Raw genomic sequence first — 23,871 nt, forward strand, 5'->3', positions numbered from 1 at the left:
TCTCTGAGCTCTACGGACAATTCCTTTGACCTCATGGCTTGGTTTTTGCTGTGACATGCACTGTCAACTGTGGGACCTTATATAGACAGGTGTGTGCCTTTCCAAATCATGTCTAATCAATTGAAATTACCACAGGTGGACTCCAATCAAGTTGTAGAAACATCAAGGATGATCAACGGAAACAGGATGCACTTGAGCTCAATTTTGAGTCTCATAGCAAAGGCTCTGAATACTTACGTAAATAATGTATTTCTGGTTTTTATATTGAATAAATTTGCTAAAAACCTGTTTTTACTTTATCATTATGGGGTATTGTGTATAGATTGCTGAGGTTTATATTTTTATTTAATCCATTTTAGAATATGGCTGTAACAAAATAAAATGTGGAAAAAGTCATGGGGTCTGAATACTTTCCGAAGGCAATGAGATGTGTTGGATCGGACAGGGTCAGTGTCCATTATCGTTCCTCATGAGAACTGGCGTCCAAGCCCCATTTCCCAAAACGTAACAGAGAATGACTTGTGTAAGTATCTGTCATCAACACATACATAAAATACAGACATAAAGATAAAGCTACTTCCCACCTACTTTGTCCCACTAAAATTGCCCCACCTCCCAACCCTAACCCAGCCACGACCAATCAAGCAGTCTGAGATGAATGAGGACTATATTCAGTACTAAGAGCACTGAATGATAGATTACATAGAAGTAATCCGCATTTATAATCAATTTCTACCTCCATGGCTGCAGTGTTATGTAACATTGTGCAAACTGAATCTGCCCCAGGTGAAGGAGAGATGATTGGCTTTCCTGCTAGCAGGCTCCATCCAAGTCATCTGGACATGTTGGCCAGCACTCCCATTAAACCAGTTGACCCCTAAATATAGCCAGTTTTAATTAAATAGTGTTTGCTTTTTTTCACAGTTAGCACGGCTTATGAACCAGAGCCAAACGGATGTAGTGCTGCTTGAGTGTGTGCAGTGCTCCCCTCCGTTTTCCTTCACACTCAGTGAAGGCAGTGAAACATTATGAGCGCTAAACTGCATGTTAATGAATGGACAGGGGGTGTGGGGGCAAGCCTGCTGAGAGGCTGAGTCAGTCAGCCAGCCAGTCGGTGTTATCCTTGATCAGAGTCACGTAGTCAGCCACGGTGGCATCACTACCGGTAGCCTTGGGCAGTCTCATTAGCTGCGCTGAAGGCCCATGAGTATAGTAGTGTTTGTCTCGCTTACACGCGTTTAGGGATGGGGTGTGGGATTGTCATGGGGTGTCAGAGCAGACCACCATCACCATGGTAGCCCTTGTAGAGACCCCCAGCAATTTATCAGGGCTAATTAAACTGGGTATTGTGGGTAAAATAAATTAAGAGGGCAAGTTGGATTAGCTCAATCACTCCACAGGCGGTAAGAGCAACATTCTGAAGTGGAAAAGGCTGACGGGAAAAAAAAGGTTCCAGCTGGAGCAGCAGAAGAATGTGTCCCCCGGAGAACAGTAACACCACGGGAGGGGAAAAAAGTATTTGTTTGGGAAATATATAGGGGTAAAGGACACTTATTATTTAGGGGCTACCAGCCAGGGAAGTTCCAGACTAGTCACCAAGTCTCTTGTCACCTAGCGTGGCACAGGAATACGCTTATTCAAGTGACGGAGGGACTGAGAGACACTTCAATGGACTCCTGGCCTCAGTCTGGGGTTTGTAAATCCTAGTCCCATGTTTAGTATGGCAAATGCTTTTACAGCTAATGTCAGTTCTGGCCTGAAAGCCCTCCTTGTTTTCTTCTAGAGGTGGGGTAAGGGAGGGTTCAGTTAGTTCAGCTCATACTTTGTATAAGCGGCCTCTCTCTCTCTCTCCCCATGGGTCTGATTCCCACTGACATCTTGACATTTTGAAAAAGGAAACACAGCTGTATGTGTGTGCGTGTTCTTGAGAACAAGATCTCCCAAGAAATATCTAGTCTTCTTTAACTGTCATTTTAATGGGTGTCTAAAGGTTTTGATTGATTAGAGAAGTCTTTAACATGCAAGCAAGCCTTGCCATGGATAGATAGGTAAACCAGATATCTTCTCTATATCATGCACTGAGTTACTCTTACACAGGCACAGGCAGCATGAAGTGCAATTAGTGCACAGAGATAAGACAGAGAAAGGAAAAATCAAGGGATACGGATTTTATATTTTTAGGCAGTGTTGCCTAAATAAGCATTGGTCTATTTTTGATGTAATCATACCTCATAAGGGACATTATGTCAACACTTGACCTAAAGCCTAGGTCAGAAGGCCAGCGCTGTCTTAATACTTACATAACAGATGTCAATGGGAATCATAAACAACTACTATGACAAATCAAATGCATCACAACAACATAGAACATATTCATGGCAGGCCTCGTGTGCTTTACCCCCTCACCTCCCCCAAAAAACTACAACACAACCCTAACCCTAACCCAGGTGCTGCTACAATCAATCTTGTGGTGACATTCCACAGTGCAGGGCTTCTCCTTGAAACTCCCAGTGTGTGAAGTGTACAGGAAACAAAGGAGAACAGAAAAGCCCAACAAACACAGGACAGGTAAAGGTCACCACACACACACACACACACACACACACACACACACACACACACACACATAATATACATGGCCTGGGCAGGTTGCTGTTCTGGTTTACTCATGTAGTTAGTTACTCTGGAGGTAGGAACTCAAGGGCCATTACAGGACTTCCAAGAGAGAGAGGGAGAGAGAGACCTTGTAATTATGCACAGTGTGATTTGTTTTAGGCCAAGGAGTCAGAAGAACTCTCTCGCAACCTCAATCTCTCTCTATGAGCCCTAGGACCATGCCTCAGGACTACCTGTCCCTGTCCCCAATCATCCACCCGGTCGTGCTGCCACTATCAAAACCCTGACCGGTTTCACCGGACGTGCTAATTCGTCCCGGACCTGCTGTCTCGACCTCTGAATGCTCGGCTATGAAAAACCAACTGACATTTACTCCTGAGGTGTTGAACTGCTTCACCCTCTATAACGACTGTGGTTATTATTTGACCCTGTTGGTCATCTATGAACATCTTGAAGAACAATCTGGCCTTAATTTACATGTGCTCTTATAATCTCCACCTGACACAGCCAGAAGAGGACTGGCCACTCCTAGGGGCCTGGTTCCTCTCTAGGTTTCTTCCTAGGTTCCTGCCTTTCTAGGGAGTTTTTCCTCCTACATCTGCATTGCTTGCTCTTTAGGGTTTTAGGCTGAGTATCTGTATAGCACTTTGTGACAACTGCTGATGTAAAAATGGCTTTATAAAATGTATTTGATTGAAATTTGATTGATTGCTGAGGAGGTTGTTCAACCGAGTTGGCTGACTCCCTGCACCTTGCTCATCCTGCTTGGAAACCATGTAGCCAACTAACTTCGACACTCAACGGGTCAGTGAAGCACAACCAACTTTGCCTTTCAGTGCACAAAACCTGTTTCATAATGACACACCAGTCTCTGCCGCCTTTCACTCCCCTGTACTATATAATGTGGCTTGTTTTAGAATGACGCCTCCTGGTCCCTGCTATTCCCTCCAGCTTCCCAGCTGCCCCATGGAGGGTTGGGGGCGGCTCCTGTTACAATGGTTGCTGCCTGGCCAGGGAGTCTGCTGCTGCTATAAACAACTCTCTGCAAGCTGTCAGTGGAGGCTCTGCTGAGGGACATTGGGGGAGATTAAGATGAGTTATAGTCATTTTAAAGATGGTGGATCTGTCCTGAACACTGATTGCTTTACCATAATAATTTCTGAGTGAAACATAAATCTATTAAATCGTCTTCTAGGGTGGTGGAACTCCTGGGCACAGCTATGCTGATATTAGTTTTGAGTTTGCAAGAAAAACGTTTTACTGTACTTGTGCATGTGACAAAAACTTGAAAATTAATGATTGCCACTTTGGTGTGAGTAATCTTGATCTTGGGCAAGTGTTGCAAGAAGATAAACGGGAGGCCAGGCAGTCAGTCTCAGTAATAAGCATTTCTGTGAATGAATGACTGTGTTGCAAATTTTACAAATACATGTAATAACAAGTTGCTTGCTGTGTATCTGTTCTAAACTAGTATTGCTCAAGTTTGGGTGTGAGAAGCAGCTCTGGATGAGTGCTGGCTGGCACCAGTGGTTCTCAATGAAAAGAGAAATGGCCAGGCAGGATGACAGTCAGGATGACAGTCAGTGTCACACTACCACTCATCTCTCTGTCCCAAGCACCACCAAAAGGTTCAGCTTTCCCACTATGAGGTCACACATAGATAGATTACAGAATGTACTGGTACTCTCAGCATGAAAAGTGCTTTTCCTCAGTACAGTACATGGAAACAGTACCTAGGAATCATTGGCCATGGTAAAAGGTCACTCAATATGGCTCCCGAGTGGTGCAGTGGTCTAAGGCACTGCATCTCCGTGCTATAGGCGTCACTACAGACCCTGGTTCGATTCCAGTTGAGTTGTGCTCTACTTTATGCAAATTTCAGGCGGAGCGATCCTCGCGTCGCTCCGCTTGAAATTTGCATAACTCAACTTTTTCTCACGCTCCACTAGCAAGGTTCTCGCCGCCGCTCACCTTCTCCCGCACATTTCTCTGCGTGTACTCGTTGAAAATGTATGAGGGTGGAACTTCTGCTGTTTTCACCAAGAATGAATTCAGCAGGAGAAGTTCTACCCCCATTCATTTTCAACGAGGGCACGCAGAGAAATGTGCAGGTGATTGCGGGAAGGTGAGCGGCGAGAACTCTGCTAGCGGAGCGGTAGAACATTTTTTGCTCTACTTCATGCAAATTTCAAGCGAAGCAATGCACTGGAGCGAAGCATTTTCAAGAGCAAGCGCCTCTGATCAAAACCCACTGTATGTAAAACACCCATGTGTGGAAGCGCGGTGTCCTTTATAGGGCTATTTGTATGATTACTTTGAGAGCTTTAAACTCAGTAGGTCCACACGGGTTCTCAATAACAGCAGATAAAAACTGATAGGCATAAACCAAAATAGCACAGAGATTATAAATTAAGTCATGTATGGCATCTTATCTGAGCGGCTGATAATGTCGAGAGACGGTGTGGGCAATTATAATTATCATCTAAACACTTGTATAAAAACTATGGATTTGGCACACTTCTTGATCTGATGAAGGCATAACTGCCTAAACACATTAGCCTGCCCCCGACAATAAAGAAGTGAAATGAGCTTGTCTTTTTTTAATGTTTTGAAGTGTCTCAGTTTACCAATGTTCTTGAACTTGAGATTTAATTTGAAGTCATTGTCACATATAGTACAGCACCCAGTTAATTAAGCGAGACAGCACACATGTTACCCACTCCACAATGTAGAGAGAACTTTGCTTGGCTGAGCGAAAGCCTTTTGTTAACAATTGTTTGCGGTAGTCTAAATAAGATTTTAAGGGAATGATGTGTTCTTTTGAGTTCTCCATCTGTACACAAAACATAGCAGATTAATTATTTACCTGCAGCTCACACCATGCCACTTCTACTGTTGTCTCCGTATCCAGGCCTTTGTACACCGTCTTAAACGACCCTCTCCCAATTTCAATGTTGAATTTGAGGAACCTTCCATCAGGTGACGTCGCCACGGCTTTGGTTTCAATTTCATCCTTTTCCTCTTGCTCCCGTTGTCTTTCAAATGGAGCTCGAGATAAAATGACCTTTTTGTCAGTGATTTCTTCCTCGGAATCTGAACTTGTGCCCTGTGCTTGCGAGCTGGTCTGTGGCGCGTCCCAGGTATCAAGAGGTGGTTTGGGGTCTGATGCCTGGGTTCCAGGAGGTGAGCACGTGCTCGTTCCCGGGCTTGAGACAGGTGAGGCTGGTACTGATGAGTCCACTTTTTTCTCCTCTGCCGCTGTTTCTGCTAAAATATCATCAGCAGACCAGGAGTGAGTTTTGGAGAGAGGGGCATCATCGTAAACTTCAGGCTCCAAATCCAAGGTATTTATTTTGCTCAACCTGTACGAGTTTCTCCTGGAGTTTGCCGAGTGTCTCCTTCGCCTTGGTGGTATTCGGCCAGGGAAGCAGGAGTTGGCGTCGAACACAGCAGGTAATTTGGAGAAACTCAGTCCGGCCACGTCGACCTCTAGCTGTGACATTTCTGTTTTGAGTTTTGCCTCGAAATGCAACAGGTGGGGTCTTGTGTCCCAACTAGTGGATAGTGCAAATCCGAATGAAGGCTATTCAAAAACATAAACCGGACAAGGGAACATCGTAGGTTGCAGGGAATGTGGATTATTTCGAAAAATAAAAACGGGCAAAAAACTACAAAAATCCAAATGAGACAAAAATAAGTATAGGCTACAGATAAAGTGTCTACATATTTGGTTTATACATTCGATTTTTTTCTGTTCAATTGAACTATAGGCTATTACACTATTGGCTAAATAATACAAACAAATATTTAACAATCAACAAGTGTGCTGACAAGTCTCTTCACCTCAACATGAATGAAGGTCGTTCTCGAGTTCTCCCTAGTAAAAAGTGCTTGTTTAAATCCGCCAAATATAATTTACTTGGTCGTGGTCTTGCTCATAGACAGACGAAAAATAAATGACATTAATCCGAGTATTCCTCAAACTGTGTCTCTGGTCGCACGTCTTCAAACTGTCCGCTCCCAATGTGGTTTAAATCTGAATCAACAACGCGTAGACTGCTCGAGCGCACAGTGAACACTCAATGGGCATTGGGCTCCACCCCCAAAAACACATTTCGGATCCTGTGTTTTGCCTGCAACCATCGACTATTATAGGTGTGAAGCTATAGTTCCCGTGAATGTACACGGAACAAAAATATACACGCAACATGTAAAGTGTTGGTCCCATGTTTCATGAGCTGAAATAAAAGATCCCAGAAAGTTTCCATACACACAAAAAGCTTATTTTCCATACCACAAAAAGCTTATTTCTCTCATATTTTGTACACAAATGTGTTCACATCCATGTGGGTGAGCATTTCTCCTTTGTTAAAATAATCTAACCACCTGACAGGTGTGGCATATCCACAAACTGATGAACAGCATGATCATTACACAGGTGCACTTGTGCTGGGGAATATAAAAGGCCACTAAAATGTGCAGTTGACAACATTTTTGAGGGAGCGTGACATTGGCATGCCGACTGCAGGAATGTCCACCAGAGTTGTTGCCAGATAATTACATTTTCATTTCTCTACCATAAGTATGGCGTCATGTGGGCCAGCAGTTTGCTGATGTCAACGTGAACAGAGTGCCCCATGGTGGCGGTGGGGTTATGTTATGGGCAGGCATAAACTACGGACAACGAACACAATTGCATTTTATCGATGGTAATTTGAATGCAAAAAAATATCGCAACGAGATCCTGAGGCCCATTTAAGATATCTGTGACCAACAGATTCCCAGTCATGTGAAATCCATAGATTAGGGTCTTATTAATTCATTTAAATTGGCTGATTTCCTCATATGAACTGTAACTCAGTAAAATCTTTGAAATTGTTGCATGTTGCGTTTATATTTTTGTTCAGTATATATTTTCATAGTTAACATTTGCTAAAAAAATAAAACATTCTAATGAAGTTTACTCTGAAATTAGAAAGCTGTTAGTTTGTGGTGCGTAGTAGCCTAGCATACTGTACAGTAGTCCTTGCAAACTTACTATTCAAGGTATCCTAATAAGTCACAAGAATCTTGGTCCAAGTGTAATATGAATGCATTCAAGGTTTTAGATGCCAGCTTTTGGTTTAGAATGTTGGATTTACTATCCTGTATATTGTGCTATACTGTATGTCTACTGTAAGGTAATTATTACGATAGAGGACAAGAGTCATCAAAACTTATATTAACTTAATAATAATAACTGTTTTATTGAGGTAATTTAAGAGCTCCAGACAGGAGCTATCCGCTTATCTGTGGTGTTGACTGTGGTGACTATCTTTAGCAATATTACATAATGTTGCATTGTGAACTACTTGAAATAGTGGGTAGGATACAAATGTAGATAATGACTACAGCGAAACGAATTAATCCATCTTAACATCAAGTTGCAACAGACTAAAATTGCCTGGCAGCCTGCCATCCTGGCACTGTAGAAATAAGTGGCACTGTAGAAAGAAGTCTGGATTAAGCCAAAGACAAAGACAGCTGACCATCTAAATCTAGGCTATACCTACCTAATCTCTTCCATAGGAAATTAAATCACAGAGACAAAAGCAATACAGATAAACTGAAAGAGGTTTCACTGTCTTATAAAATAGGTTTACAACAGTGTCCTCACCAGTCAAGTATTCCCTTTTTGTCTGATGATAAACTCAGTAATAGGGGGTTGGGTTGTGTGCAGATTTAGTCAAGGAAGGGTAATAGCATAGTGGTTATAGGAAAGGGGGTTTATTCATGTCTGTTTGACACATCTCACAAATTCTCATCAGTTACTTGTGATATAACACAGTAGTAGCATATCACTCAAAGCTTGAGAATAGATATGTAAAACACCCCCAGTAGGTATATTATCGTCATCAGTCACTATCCACCACAGACACGCACATTTCCTCCATTCCAGGTTTAGCGTGTCAGGCCATTCCAGGGTTAACGTGAGCACCCTGACACGGACCGAGGCCTCATCTTAGCAGGTTTCCGGGACGAAGTGGAAGGAGCGGCTTAGCGTTGTGTGGCCAAGTGATTGCAGGCCACATTAGCCTAGTGCCACACACACCTTACTGTTGACTTTGTGCGATATACTGACCCCATTCCCCTCACACTAAGGATTCCAGCCAGGGAAGTTCCAGTCAGTGTCTTCTCAGCCAGTGAGAGCATGTGCCAAGGCTTTGATTCCTGGGAAGACCGGTGTGTGTTGCCATATGCTTACAATCCCTGACACAGACACTGATGAAGGTGCTCAGCCTGCCGCTGTAAAACACAAACAGACCGACAGACAGACAGACAGACAGACAGACAGACAGACAGACAGACAGACAGACAGAGGGCCAGTGACTCTTTGTTTATCCCCTCCTGTCACTGTAACATACAACATGTATTTAAATGTGTGTATCGCCCTCTAGCCTACTGTAAACATAGAGGGCAGTGTGTGTGTACATGAGTGTGTACGCCTGTGTGTGTGTAAGAGCTTGCACCGTGGAGATAGATAGCTCAAGTCCCAGCACCTGATATAGCCCTCACTAACACTGCCAGGAGACTTAAACTAGCCGTCTACCACCTGTCACATGAGCTTCACATAGAGGCTGTGTGGAAGCAGGGGAGAGGAGCAGTCAGAGGGGGAGCTTATCTGCAGGAACACATTGCTCCTAATGCAGCAGACGGCCACCCACAGGTGCTAATCACTCATGTTTGATGAGAGCTTCTGCCGAGTCATCTTTCCAGAAAAGAGGAGTAGCACAAAAATCCCTATGAAACAGCATGAAAATGGGTCACACGGTAGACGACGTGCTAATCGCAGCACTCTTCACAATTCCAGCTAAAAAGCAGCGCGTCATCCTCCCTTCTCTGCTGTCTGCTGTCTCTGCTGCTGTATGGTTTGTTAATCTCCCGTCATGAGGCGGGCAGTGCAATACGCTCTGTTCTTTTCTGCTTTAGCTGACACGGGGCAGGGGGCAGGGCCTTGACAGGGGAATAATAAACAGAGGTCCTATTTTTTGAAGGTCAAGGAAATTGATATGATATGACATTAAAAGCTTAGTGGCTTTTGCAACTTTTCCAAGGGCTTTAGCAATCCTCATAAATGCCTGCCATAAGACTGTGAAAGTGTATTCCAACATACACAGAGGGAAGCTCACCAGTTGGAAAGCAATGTGAACTGTTGAGTGTGAACAGAATATTAAAGTGTGCACTTAGGTGGGATAATAATACATAGCCTAGTAATACCACAATAATCCAGTTGTAAACAAGGCATTGCGTGAATATTGCCAGGTTGTTAACATACTCAATAAACATGGACAAGTAGCACGCCGGTCATACAATTTCTCAAGCAGGGCCTGTATGCAAGTGCAAAAGCTATGGCTCTTTCAGACAGAAGAGGGATAAATACATTCAGAGTGAGTAGGCTTTTTAGAGAGGCCTCCTTTCCTTGGATGCCAATGACCATTACTATGCACATACCCTATATTATCCCTGGCCAAATCCAATGCTTTTTCCACTAACTGGTATTTTAACAACTCTCATCAGCTCTTTTCTCATCAGATTTTTTTTAGAGCTGATCTAATTGGTATTTTGACCAATTAGATCAACCAATTAGATTAGCTCTGTAAAAGATCTGATGAGAAAAAATCTGATGTGATTGGTGAAAATACCAATTAGTGAAAAAAATATCAGAATTGGGCTGCCTGTCTAAACGCAGCCTAAGGTGTCCAACGCTGTGTCCCAATACTCATAAATGGCTCCCTATCCTTGCCTCGTCTCCTACTGTAGGTCACCAACACTCCAATAAAACTGAGTATGTGACAGCAATACTATGAAATCCCCACCTAACCTACCCATGTGGTAACTGAAGGACATCTCTTCCCTACTCTTGTTAGAGTATGTAATGACATAGTACTGTAATGTAGAACTACACTTGTACTTGGAATGCATTGATGTTGCCACCTAGTGGGCTTATCTGGAACAACACAGACCAATGCTGTAAGGCTGCATCTCAAAGTCTGCCTACACTGCTCTGACAGAACAAAATGAAAAATGGAGTAGGGTTACATCTACAACTCTTCTCTTTACAGTCAACAGGTCACACATCAGCATGTGGGAGTGTGTGTCAACTCTGGAGCTACAACAACAGGGCTAGGTGGCTTTGTTGTTTGCTTTCACTGATGTATGAACTAACCATTAAGCCCTATTAACCAATGTTTTCTACTGAGCTTAAGCAGTGCTTTTTTTCACCTTTATTTAACCAGGTAGGCCAGTTGAGAGCAAGTTCTCATTTACAACTGCGACCTGGCCAAGATAAAGCAAAGCAGTGCGACACAAACAACACAGAGTTACATGGAATAAACAAACGTACTGTCAATAACACAATAGAAAAGTATATATACAGTGTGTGCAAATGAGGTAAGATTAGGGAGGTAAGGCAATAAATAGGCCATAGTGGCGAAGTAATTACAATTTAGCAATTAAACACTGGAGTGATATTAAACACTGGAGTGATAGATGTGCAGAAGATGAATGCGCTAGTAGAGATACTGGGGTGCAAAGGAGGGGGAAAAAATGTTTTAATATGGGGATGAGGTAGTTGGATGGGCTATTTACAGATGGGCTATGTACAGTATGTACAGGTACAATGATCTGTAAGCTGCTCTGACAGCTGATGCTTAAAGTTAGTGAGGGATATATGAGTCTCCAGCTTCAGTGATTTTTGCATTTGGTTCCAGTCATTGGCAACAGAGAACTGGAAGGAAAGGCAGCCAAAGGAGGAATTGGCTTTGGGGGTGACCAGTGAAATATACCTGCTAGAGCGCGTGCTACGGGTGGGTGCTGCTATGGTGACCAGTGAGCTGAGATAAGGCGTGGCTTTACCTAGCAAAGACTTATAGATGACCTGGAGCCAGTAGGTTTGGCAACGAATATGAAGCGAGGGCCAGCCAACGAGAGAATACAGGTCGCAGTGGTGGGTAGTATATGGGGCTTTGGTGACAAACCGGATGACACTGTGATAGACTGCATCCAATTTGCTGTGTAGAGTGTCGGAGGCTATTTTGTAAAAGACATCGCCAAAGTCAAGGATCGGTAGGATAGTCAGTTTTACGAAGGTACGACCCTGCCTCACGCAGGAAGCGGCGCAGGTCCTAATCCAGGCACTTGTCATCTCCCGTCTGGATTACTGCAACTCGCTGTTGGCTGGGCTCCCTGCCTGTGCCATTAAACCCCTACAACTCATCCAGAACGCCGCAGCCCGTCTGGTGTTCAACTTTCCCAAGTTCTCTCACGTCACCCCGCTCCTCCGCTCTCTCCACTGGCTTCCAGTTGAAGCTCGCATCCGCTACAAGACCATGGTGCTTGCCTACGGAGCTGTGAGGGGAACGGCACCTCCGTACCTTCAGGCTCTGATCAGGCCCTACACCCAAACAAGGGCACTGCGTTCATCCACCTCTGGCCTGCTCGCCTCCCTACCTCTGAGGAAGTACAGTTCCCGCTCAGCCCAGTCAAAACTGTTCGCTGCTCTGGCACCCCAATGGTGGAACAAACTCCCTCACGACGCCAGGTCAGCGGAGTCAATCACCACCTTCCGGAGACACCTGAAACCCCACCTCTTTAAGGAATACCTAGGATAGGATAAAGTAATCCTTCTAACCCCCCCCCCTTAAAAGAGTTAGATGCACTATTGTAAAGTGGTTGTTCCACTGGATATCATAAGGTGAATGCACCAATTTGTAAGTCGCTCTGGATAAGAGCGTCTGCTAAATGACTTAAATGTAAATGTAAATGTAATGTAATGTATGTTTGGCATCATGAGTGAAGGATGCTTTGTTGCGAAATAGGAAGTCGATTCTAGATTTAATTTTGGATTGGAGATGCTTAATGGGAGTCTGGAAGGAGAGTTTACAGTCTAACCAGACACCTAGGTATTTGTAGTTGTCCACATATTCTAAGTCAGAACCGTCCAGTGATGCTGGACGGGCGGGCTGGTGCGGGCAGTGATCGGTTGAAGAGCATGCATTTAGTTTTACTTGTTATTTAAGAGCAGTTGGAGGCTCCGGAAGGAGAGTTGTATGGCATTGAAGCTCGTCTGTAGGTTAGTTAACACAGTGACCAGATCGGAAACCAGATTGCATAGTGGAGAAGGTACTGTGGGGGAAAAAAAGAAAGTACGGTGGGATTCGAAATGGTCGGTGATCTGTTTGTTAACTTGGCTTTCGAAGACCGTAGAAAGGCAGGGTAGGATATACAGTGGGGAGAACAAGTATTTGATACACTGCCGATTTTGCAGGTTTTCCTACTTACAAAGCATGTAGAGGTCTGTAATTTTTATCATAGGTACACTTCAACTGTGAGAGACGGAATTTAAAACAAAAATCCAGAAAATCACATTGTATGATTTTTAAGTAATTAATTTGCATTTTATTGCATGACATAAGTATTTGATACATCAGAAAAGCAGAACTTAATATTTGGTACAGAAACCTTTGTTTGCAATTACAGAGATCATACGTTTCCTGTAGTTCTTGACCAGGTTTGCACACACTGCAGCAGGGATTTTGGCCCACTCCTCCATACAGACCTTCTCCAGATCCTTCAGGTTTCGGGGCTGTCGCTGGGCAATACGGACTTTCAGCTCCCTCCAAAGATTTTCTATTGGGTTCAGGTCTGGAGACTGGCTAGGCCACTCCAGGACCTTGAGATGCTTCTTACGGAGCCACTCCTTAGTTGCCCTGGCTGTGTGTTTCGGGTCGTTGTCATGCTGGAAGACCCAGCCACGACCTATCTTCAATGCTCTTACTGAGGGAAGGAGGTTGTTGGCCAAGATCTCGCGATGCATGGCCCCATCCATCCTCCCCTCAATACGGTGCAGTCATCCTGTCCCCTTTGCAGAAAAGCATCCCCAAAGAATGATGTTTCCACCTCCAAGCTTCACGGTTAGGATGGTGTTCTTGGGGTTGTACTAATCCTCCTTCTTCCTCCAAACACGGCGAGTGGAGTTTAGACCAAAAAGCTCTATTTTTGTCTCATCAGACCACATGACCTTCTCCAATTCCTCCTCTGGATCATCCAGATGGTCATTGGCAAACTTCAGACGGGCCTGGACATGCACTGGCTTGAGCAGGGGGACCTTGCGTGCGCTGCAGGATTTTAATCCATGACGGCGTAGTGTGTTACTAATGGTTTTCTTTGAGACTGTGGTCCCAGCTCTCTTCAGGTCATTAACCAGGTCCTGCCGTGTAGTTCTGGGCTGATCCCTCACCTTCCTCATGATCATTGATGCCCCACGAGGTGAGATCTTGCATGGAGCCCCAGACCGAGGGTGATTGACCGTCATCTTGAACTTCTTCCATTTTCTAATAATTGCGCCAACAGTTGTTGCCTTCTCACCAAGCTGCTTACCTATTGTCATGTAGCCCATCCCAGCCTTGTGCAGGTCTACAATTTTATCCCTGATGTCCTTACACAGCTCTCTGGTCTTGGCCATTGTGGAGAGGTTGGAGTCTGTTTGATTGAGTGGGTGGACAGGTGTCTTTTATACAGGTAACGAGTTCAAACAGGTGCAGTTAATACAGGTAATGAGTGGAGAACAGGAGGGCTTCTTAAAGAAAAACTAACAGGTCTGTGAGAGCCGGAATTCTTACTGGTTGGTAGGTGATCAAATACTTATGTCATGCAATAAAATGCGAATTAATTACTTAAAAATCATACAATGTGATTTTCTGGATTTTTGTTTTAAATTCCGTCTCTCACAGTTGAAGTGTACCTATGATAAAAATTACAGACCTCTACATGCTTTGTAAGTAGGAAAACCTGCAAAATCGGCAGTGTATCAAATACTTGTTCTCCCCACTGTATATAGGTCTGTAACAGTTCATTTGAGCCCGATTGTTTGCGCAACATTGTAGCCCATATAGACCAACGCGTGGCCATTGCTGTGATGAGAGAGAGAAGTGCGCCTCACAGAACTAGAATGAGATTCACTTTCTATGATCTCTCTCCCTGCTCTGATAGACATGAGCATGCAACTCTCATCTCTCTCATCTCTCCAGCTTTGTATTTCCTATTAGAATCATAGCCGCGGGAAGGGTGCTGGAGGTACAGTGGGGAGAACAAGTATTTGATACACTGCCGATTTTGCAGGTTTTCCTACTTACAAAGCATGTAGAGGTCTGTCATTTTTATCATAGGTACACTTCAACTGTGAGAGACGGAATCTAAAACAAAAATCCAGAAAATCACATTGTATGATTTTTAAGTAATTAATTTGCATTTTATTGCATGACATAAGTATTTGATCACCTACCAACCAGTAAGAATTCCGGCTCTCACAGACCTGTTAGTTTTTCTTTAAGAAGCCCTCCTGTTCTCCACTCATTACCTGTATTAACTGCACCTGTTTGAACTCGTTACCTGTATAAAAGACACCTGTCCACACACTCAATCAAACAGATTCCAACCTCTCCACAATGGCCAAGACCAGAGAGCTGTGTAAGGACATCAGGGATAAAATTGTAGACCTGCACAAGGCTGGGATGGGCTACAGGACAATAGGCAAGCAGCTTGGTGAGAAGGAAACAACTGTTGGCGCAATTATTAGAAAATGGAAGAAGTTCAAGATGACGGTCAATCACCCTCGGTCTGGGGCTCCATGCAAGATTTCACCTCGTGGGGCATCAATGATCATGAGGAAGGTGAGGGATCAGCCCAGAACTACACGGCAGGACCTGGTCAATGACCTGAAGAGAGCTGGGACCACAGTCTCAAAGAAAACCATTAGTAACACACTACGCCGTCATGGATTAAAATCCTGCAGCGCACGCAAGGTCCCCCTGCTTAAGCCAGTGCATGTCCAGGCCCGTCTGAAGTTTGCCAATGACCATCTGGATGATCCAGAGGAGGAATGGGAGAAGGTCATGTGGTCTGATGAGACAAAAATATAGCTTTTTGGTCTGACTCCACTCGCCGTGTTTGGAGGAAGAAGAAGTATGAGTACAACCCCAAGAACACCATCCCAACCGTGAAGCATGGAGGTGGAAACATCATTCTTTGGGGATGCTTTTCTGCAAAGGGGACAGGACGACTGCACCGTATTGAGGGGAGGATGGATGGGGCCATGTATCGCGAGATCTTGGCCAACAACCTCCTTCCCTCAGTAAGAGCATTGAAGATAGGTCGTGGCTGGGTCTTCCAGCATGACAACGACACGAAGCACACAGCCATGGCAACTAAGGAGTGGCTCCGTAAGAAGCATCTCAAGGTCCTGGAGTGGCCTAGCCAGTCTCCAGACCTGAACCCAATAGAAAATCTTTGGAGGGAGCTGAAAGTCCGTATTGCCCAGCGACAGCCCCGAAACCTGAAGGATCTGGAGAAGATCTGTAGGGAGGAGTGGGCCAAAATCCCTGCTGCAGTGTGTGCAAACCTAGTCAAGAACTACAGGAAACGTATGATCTCTGTAATTGCAAACAAAGGTTTCTGTACCAAATATTAAGTTCTGCTTTTCTGATGTATCAAATACTTATGTCATGCAATAAAATGCAAATTAATTACTTAAAAATCATACAATGTGATTTTCTGGATTTTTGTTTTAGATTCCGTCTCTCATAGTTGAAGTGTACCTATGATAAAAATTACAGACCTCTACATGCTTTGTAAGTAGGAAAACCTGCAAAATCGGCAGTGTATCAAATACTTGTTCTCCCCACTGTATGTTACGGATACAAGTATTCTGTGTGTATCCTGTGTGTTTCTTTTCTCTCCTTCTCCCCTACTCACAGGTGGCAATCGTCATTCCCCAATCAGTCATCAATCAGTCGCTAATCGGAAGACACCTGTTCCTTTTCCATTACCCAATCACAGTCCCTTTCCCTTGGTTTAAAAGCCCTGTCAGTTGTTTTCTCTAGAGCAATCTCTCTGTAAATGCATCACAGAACTGTATCACAGAACCCCTGATACATTTAAATACAATTTGCCAAAGTTATAGAATTACTGTTGTCAGCCAAAACAGGCTTTTCTCGATATTTCAAATACAATAGCGGGACAACACATCCTGCTGAATAGAGATGTTGGTAGGCTAGCAAGTTATCAACTTCCAAATAGACCTATTGAGCGAACAGCATTACAAAGTAAAACAAGAGAGATAAGCTTTTGGAACGAGCACACCCGCCATCGCCGGTGAGTGAGCTGCGCATCATTGAGTGAGTCAGTGAAACTAAAGCTTTTTTAGGACAATTTTTTTTTGTACAATATGTGTGTCTCCACACACCTAGGCCTGGGCTATTTATGGATTCCAGACAAGGTCGTTGTCATTGATTTCAGATTCTCAGTTTGTCAGTGTCAAAGTACAGCCTGTCATTTCGAGCATTTGTGAGGTATTAAAAAAGATTCTGCTAAAGTCTCGTCATTTAAAATTATGTAGAATTGTATGAAATGCGTTTATAAAGGCAATTATTTTCCCCAAGTGTGTAACTTCTGCAATCGCCTCTCTCTACTCTACTGCTCTATGCCAGTACGCAAATGATAGTGCATGCAATGATTTATTATAAAAGTGATTTTTCTTTTCATGCGTTCCGGTACCTCCGTCCCCCAAGTCACCTGCCTCTCGGGCTCAGTTTTTTCAGGAACCTCCCAATTTACAAATTAAGCACTGAGTTTAAGTTAGTAGAAGTGTACTTATGTTCCTAGGGAAAATATATAAAATGTGTGAAAATAAGTATGCTTTTGGGGAGGCAGAAATTCACAGAGTCCATCCAGATTGTGACTATATTTTGGATAATGGTTCCCTGTCTAATGAGACTGGAACAAACCCACATTTAAAGAGGGAAATTGTTATTCTGTTTTGTTAATCTGATTAGCTTTTGCCTAACTTGATGTTGACAAAATAATCAGTTGACATGCGAACATGACAAACAAGTCATATTTGATTGCAATATTGTTAGACACTAAACACGTCTCACTGGTGATTTCTGTCAGTGCTTTGAGTCTGTATGAAGCACTATTTTGTGTGAGTCTCTTGGGAGGCTGTCATTGTGTGTTGTTTTCAGTAGGCCCACACACTTCAACTTCAAGATTCTTGGCATACATTACTGAGCCATCGCTGTGGCCTTGAGGGCAAAATGTGAGTGAGAGTGAAGGGTTACCAATTTACCAGGACCCTGATGCAGGTGATTGTAAATGTAGGCTACTGGCAGGGCCACTGTCCAGAGGGAAGTACTTACATTTTAGTCATTCAGCAGACGCTCTTATCCAGAGCGACTAACAGTTAGTGCATTGATCTTCAGATAGCTAGGAGGGACAACCACATATCACAGCACAGGCATAGAAAGTACACGTTTCCTCAATAATGTAGCTATCAGTAGAGAGCTAAAAGGGGGGTCAAGTAAAAGTGCTGGTTCATTTTAAATGTAAAGAATTTTTTTTGGGGGGGGGGTCAAGGTGAGGAGGAGGATTATTTAAGATGCTGTTTGAAGAGGTAGGGTTTCAGATGTTTCCAGAAGATGGGCAGGGACTCTGCTGTACTAGCTTCAGGGGGAAGCAGGTTCCGCCATTGGGGTGCCAGGTCAGAGAAGAGTTTGGAGTGGGCTAAGCGGGAACTGCAAGAGACCAGAGGTGGCAGAACGGAGTCCTCGTGTTAGGGTGTAGGGTTTGAGCATAGCCTGGAGGTAGGGAAGGGCAGTTCCTCTTACAGGGTTTTGTAGTGGATGCGAGCTTAAACTGGAAGCCAGTGGAGTGTGTGGAGGAGCGGGGTAACATGAGAGAACATGGTAAGGTTGAAAACCAGGTGGGCTGCAGCATTCTGGATAAGTTGCAGCGGTTTAATGGCACACACGGGGAGCCCAGCAAACAGCGAGTTGCAGTAGTCCAGACGGGAGAGGACAAGTGCCTGGATTAGGACCTGCGCCGCTTCCTGTGTGAGGTAGGGTCGTACTCTACGGATGTTGTAGAGCATTAACCTGAAGGAGCAGGTCACTGCTTTGATGTTTGCAGAGAACGACAGAGGGTTGTCCAGGGTCACGCCAAGGTTCTTTGCACTCTGGGAGGGCAACACTGTGGAGCTGTCAACCATGATGGAGAGTTCTTTGAGCGGGCAGTTCTGTCTTGTCGAGGTTTGAAATATCTGCCAGGCACGCAGAAATGCATGTCGCCACCTGGGTGTCAGAAGGGGGGAAGGAGAAAAGTAGTTGAGTGTTATCCGCATAGCAATGATTGGAGAGACCATAAGAGGATATGATGGAGCCTAGTGACTTGGTGTATAGAGAGAAAAGGAGAGGGCCTAGAACCGAGCCCTGTGGGACACAGTAGTGAGAGTACGTGGTGCAGACACAGATCCTCTCCACGTCCACCTGGTAGAAGCGACCCGCAAGGTAGGATGCGGAGCCTGAGACGCGCGGCCATGATGAGATGGTGGAGAGGAGGATCTGATGGTTCACGGTGTCAAAGGCAGCGGATAGATCTAGGAGGATGAAAGCAGATGAGAGTCAGCTTTGGCAGTGCGGAGAGACTCGGTGACACAGAGAAGAGCAGTCTCAGTTGAGTGACCTGTCTTGAAGCCTGACTGGTTAGGGCCAAGAAGATCATTCTGAGAGAGATAACGAGAAGGTTCAGAGACAGCATGCTGAAGTGTTTTGGAAAGAAAAGAAAGAAGGAATAGAGGTCTATAGTTGTTGACGTCAGATGAGTCGAGTGTTGGTTCCTTGAGGAAGGGAGAAACTCGGGCCGTTTTGAAGTCAGAGGGGTCAGGGATGAGTTGATGAGGGAAGTGAGGAATGGGAGAAGGTCTCCAGAGATGGTCTGGAGGAAGAAGGAGAGGATGGGGTTGAGCTGGCAGGTTGTCGGGGGGCCAGACCTCACTAGTCGCAGGATGTTATCTGGAGAGATAGGGGAGAACGAGGTCAAGGCATAGGATAGTTCTGTGTGAGTGAGACCAGGGGACTCAATAGGCTGAGTGAATGAGTAGCGGATGTCGTCAACCTTTTTTTCAAAGTGGTTGACAAAGCTGTCCACAGAGAGGGAGGGAGGAGGGGGTGGAGGATTTAGGAGGGAGAGGATGTGGAGTTTCCTAGGGTTAGAGGCAGAAGCTTCAAAATTAGAGGGGTAGAAAGTGGCTTTAGCAGCGGATACAGAGGAAGTGAACGTAGAGAGGAGGGAGTGAAAGGATGATTTTTATTTATTTTATTTAACCTTTATTTAACTAGGCAAGTCAGTTAGAAACAAATTCTTATTTACAATGACTGCCTACCAAAAGGCAAAAGGCCTCCTGCGGGGACAGGGGCTGGGATTAAACATTTAAATAAATGTAATAAAAATATAGGACAAAACACACATCACGACAAGAGAACACAACACGACATAAAGAGAGACCTAAGACAACAACATAGCATGACAGCAGCACATGACAACACAGCATGGTAGCAACACAACATGACAACAACATAGTAGCAACACAACATGGCAGCAGCACAACATGGTAGCAGCACCTAACATGGTACAAGCATTATTTGGCACAGACAACAGCACAAAGGGCAAGAAGGTAGAGACAACAATACATCACGCAAAGCAGCCACAACTGTCAGTAAGAGTGTCCATGATTGAGTCTTTGAATAAAGAAATTGAGAGTCCAGTTTGACTGTTTGTTGCAGCTCGTTCCAGTCGCTAGCTGCAACGAACTGAAAAGAGGAGCGACCCAGGGATGTGTGTGCTTTGGGGACCTTTAACAGAAGGTCTGGCAGAACAGATGTTGTATGTGGAGGATGAGGGCTGCAGTAGATATCTCAGATAGGGGGAAGTGAGGCCTAAGAGGGTTTTATAAATAAGCATCAACCAGTGGGTCTTGCGACGGGTATTCAGAGATGACCAGTTTACAGAAGAGTATAGAGTGCAGTGATGTGTCCTATAAGGAGCATTGGTGGCAAATCTGATGTCCGAATGGTAAAAGACATCTAGCCGCTCGAGAGCACCCTTACCTGCCGATCTATAAATTACGTCTCCGTAATCTAGCATGGGTAGGATGGTCATCTGAATCAGGTCCTCCGGAAGTTTCGTTATTCTCCATTTTTGCTCAGCTGTCCGCAGCCCTGTTCTGTAAGCTCGCAATGGGTCACTCAGCCACAGAGCAGGAGGGGAGGGCAGAGCCGGCCGGGAGAAAAGGAGACAGTGCGAGTCATAGGATGCGGAAAGGGAAGAAAGTATGGTCAAAGAGGCGTTAGAGTGGCCTCTAGTAAAGATGAAGTCAAGCATATTGCCTGCCTTGTGAGTTGGCCTGCCTTGTGAGTTGGCCTGCCTTGTGAGTTGGAGGGGATTGGGAAAGGGTGAGGTCAAAAGAGGCTAGGGGGCGGGAAAGAAGGGCAGCATAGGTTGAGATGAACTCAGTGTTCTTGACCGCAGATCGGCAATTCCAAACGCTGCCAGAGACCCGGAATTTTACATGTGTTGGGCGTGCAGAGTACACTAAATTAGAAGGGTTGAAGCCAAGGGGTGGGGAGCGTCTTTAAAGTCTACAGAGAGAAGTGCGAACAGGTATAGAAAACACACACATAGTTGACAAAGCTACAGAAGAGCAAAATGAGATAGTCTGTAAATAACTAGCAATAGCATGAAGCCCACTGAGATGGTTATACACACTCAGGAAATAGATGAAACCACACCCGCCCCTACCAAAACAAGTCACAAATTGCCCTGCCCCTTGATCCTGGTCAATGTGTCAACAACTATCTGCAAATTATGAGCATTCAGCAGTTCACACACAAAGTAGGACACTGGGAAGACAGGCAGCACTTAAAGTTGATGGCCCTAGCTAGCAAAAAGACAGTACTAGACAACAGATAAAGACAACATTTATAATTATCACTCCTGGAGATATCAGGAGTCATCTAGAAATAGAATGAAGCACTTGACTCTAATAGGTAAAACCTTGTTTGAAGGGTTGTGTACTGTGCTCAAGTGAGTCATGTATGGAATAGCACTGCGTAGGCGTATCTCATAGGTTATTAGAGTATGCAATAAAAAAAAATATGATTTTGATAGCGCAGTGAGGGTGGGGGAGATTGGTCCTCAGAGGGAATCCTGAGCGCTGCCTCCCGAACTTAGCCTTAAGATGCTTTTGCGAAATGGCCCAGGTTAGTAGAAAAATATAGGGCAGCGTTTTCCATTAGCCAATCTGTAACATTGACTACAGAGCCATCATATATCGGCCTTACAAGGGGTAGCTTTAGGGCATATCCATCTAAAAGGATCCGTGAGCACCAACATGAAGTTCATAGGAGCATATCAAATTGAGTGTCAAATGAAAGCTACACTACATGGCCAAATGTATGTGGACACCTGCTCGTCGAACATCTCATTCCAAAATCATGGGCGTTAATATGGAGTTGGTCCGCCTTTTGGTGCGATAACAGCCTCCACTCTTCTGGGAAGGCTTTCCACATGATGTTGGAAGATTGTTGCGGGGACTTGCTTCCATTCAGCCACAAGAAATGCTTACTTACGAGCCCCTAACCAACAATGCAGTTTTAAAAAATCTGGATAAGAATAAGAAATAAAAGTAATAAAAGTGTAATAATAAAAGTAACAAGTAATTAAAGAGCAGCAGTAAAATAACAATAGCGAGACTATAGCGAGACAATGTGCGGGGGGCACCGGTTATGAGGTAATATGTACATGAATGTAGAGTTATTAAAGTGACATTCATAGATGATAACAACAGAGAGTAGCAGCGGTGTAAAAGAGGGGGGGGGGGGGGGGGGCAATGCAAATAGTCTGGGTAGCCATTTGATTAGGTGTTCAGGAGTCTTATGGCTTGGGGGTGGAAGCTGTTTACAAGCCTCTTGGACCTAGACTTGGTGCTCTGGTACCGCTTGCCGTGCGGTAGCAGAGAGAACAGTCTATGACCAGGGTGGCTGGAGTCTTCCTCTGACACGGCCTGGTATAGAGGTCCTGGATGGCAGGAAGCTTGGCCCTGCCTTGTGGTCGGAGGCCGAGCAGTTGCCATACCAGGCAGTGATGCAACAAGTCAGGATGCTCACAATGGTGCAGCTGTAGAACCTTTTGAGGATCTGAGGACCCATGCCAAATCTTTTCAGTCTCCTGAGGGGGAATAGGTTTTGTCGTGCCCTTTTCCCGACAATTCATCCCAAAGGTGTTCGATGGGGTTGAGGTCAGGGCTTTGTGCAGGCCAGTCAAGTTCTTCCACATCGATCTCAACAAACGATTTCTGTATGGACCTCGCTTTATGCACGGGGGCATTGTCATGCTGAAACAGGAAAGGGTCTTCTCCAAACTGTTGCCACAAAGTACAGAATCATCTAGAATGTCATTGCATGCTGTAGCATTAAGATTTGGCTTTCCATAATAATGCATTTCTGTATAGTACAGATCAGGGACCCATGATGTAATTCTGTTACCTTAATACCGTTACCGGATGTAAATCCACTTCACCTACTGTAGTTCAATAACCAAAATAGATGTTTTCAAACTCAAGGTGTCGTGTCATAGCTGACATCCCATTCTTTCTGCAGACATCTTTGAATTTTAATTCAGAGCAGATATATATTTTTTAAATCTGGTCGCATAAAAAACTGGGGGAGATTTTACCATAATTCTGTTACTTTGCATCTGCACAGTTCTTCCAGTGAATGTGCTTTTGTGAAATGTTCTGTGCAAATTGTTCAAAGTTGTCCTTGTGCATAGAATTGTATGGGTTGTTAAACTTTGAAATCAATGATTTTTATTTGGAATACATTTTAAAGTGAAAAATCTTAGTCAAAGCCTAATTCCATTATCGTGGAATTGCCCAGCCTATAGGGTCTGGGATGAGCGGACCCAGCACATAGACTAACTGTGACAAAAGTTTACAATATAGACTGTCAATAGATGGCAATAAATGAATAAACTTGAAACTAAGATTTGAAACAACTTTTGCTAATGTTAGAAAAGACACTGGGCACGTTTGAGTAGTAAGGCGAAAGACAAGTCAAGGAGTGAAGTCAGGGGAGGCGCATCTGTGACATCTGAAAGTTGGACACTAATGTGGTTTTCCAACAGCAAGGCTCAGATCAACATGTAAGTGTTAATAAAGAAAGTTCTTTACAATGTCGAAATAAACGTTGTTCCAACCCCCATATTACACCCTCACAAACTGAAATCATATGTGTGTTCATTGTACAATCAATTACTGTTTCAGTCATGTCTTTGGTCACATTCAGGTGGGTTAAACAACACTGTATTGACTGGTTGACACGAGAG

The 23,871-nt window shown here is 44.3% G+C and overlaps 1 protein-coding gene across 2 annotated transcripts in view; it reads right to left on the bottom strand.

The window, feature by feature from the left end:
- Nucleotides 1-6,675, bottom strand: part of wnk4b (WNK lysine deficient protein kinase 4b) — a 73,194-nt gene extending 66,519 nt beyond the window's left edge. Inside the window, exon 1 of one of the 2 annotated variants that reach the window (XM_071385262.1) lies at nt 5,483-6,675. In XM_071385262.1, the coding sequence (XP_071241363.1) occupies nt 5,483-6,118 (636 nt within the window). In that variant the 5' untranslated portion in view covers nt 6,119-6,675. The remainder of the gene's footprint in view (nt 1-5,482) is intronic. The other variant, XM_071385263.1, reaches the window with a different exon arrangement.
- Between the last annotated feature and the right edge of the window lie 17,196 nt (nt 6,676-23,871).

This window comes from Salvelinus alpinus, chromosome 36, assembly GCF_045679555.1.
Source record: "Salvelinus alpinus chromosome 36, SLU_Salpinus.1, whole genome shotgun sequence".
NCBI lineage: Eukaryota > Metazoa > Chordata > Actinopteri > Salmoniformes > Salmonidae > Salvelinus > Salvelinus alpinus.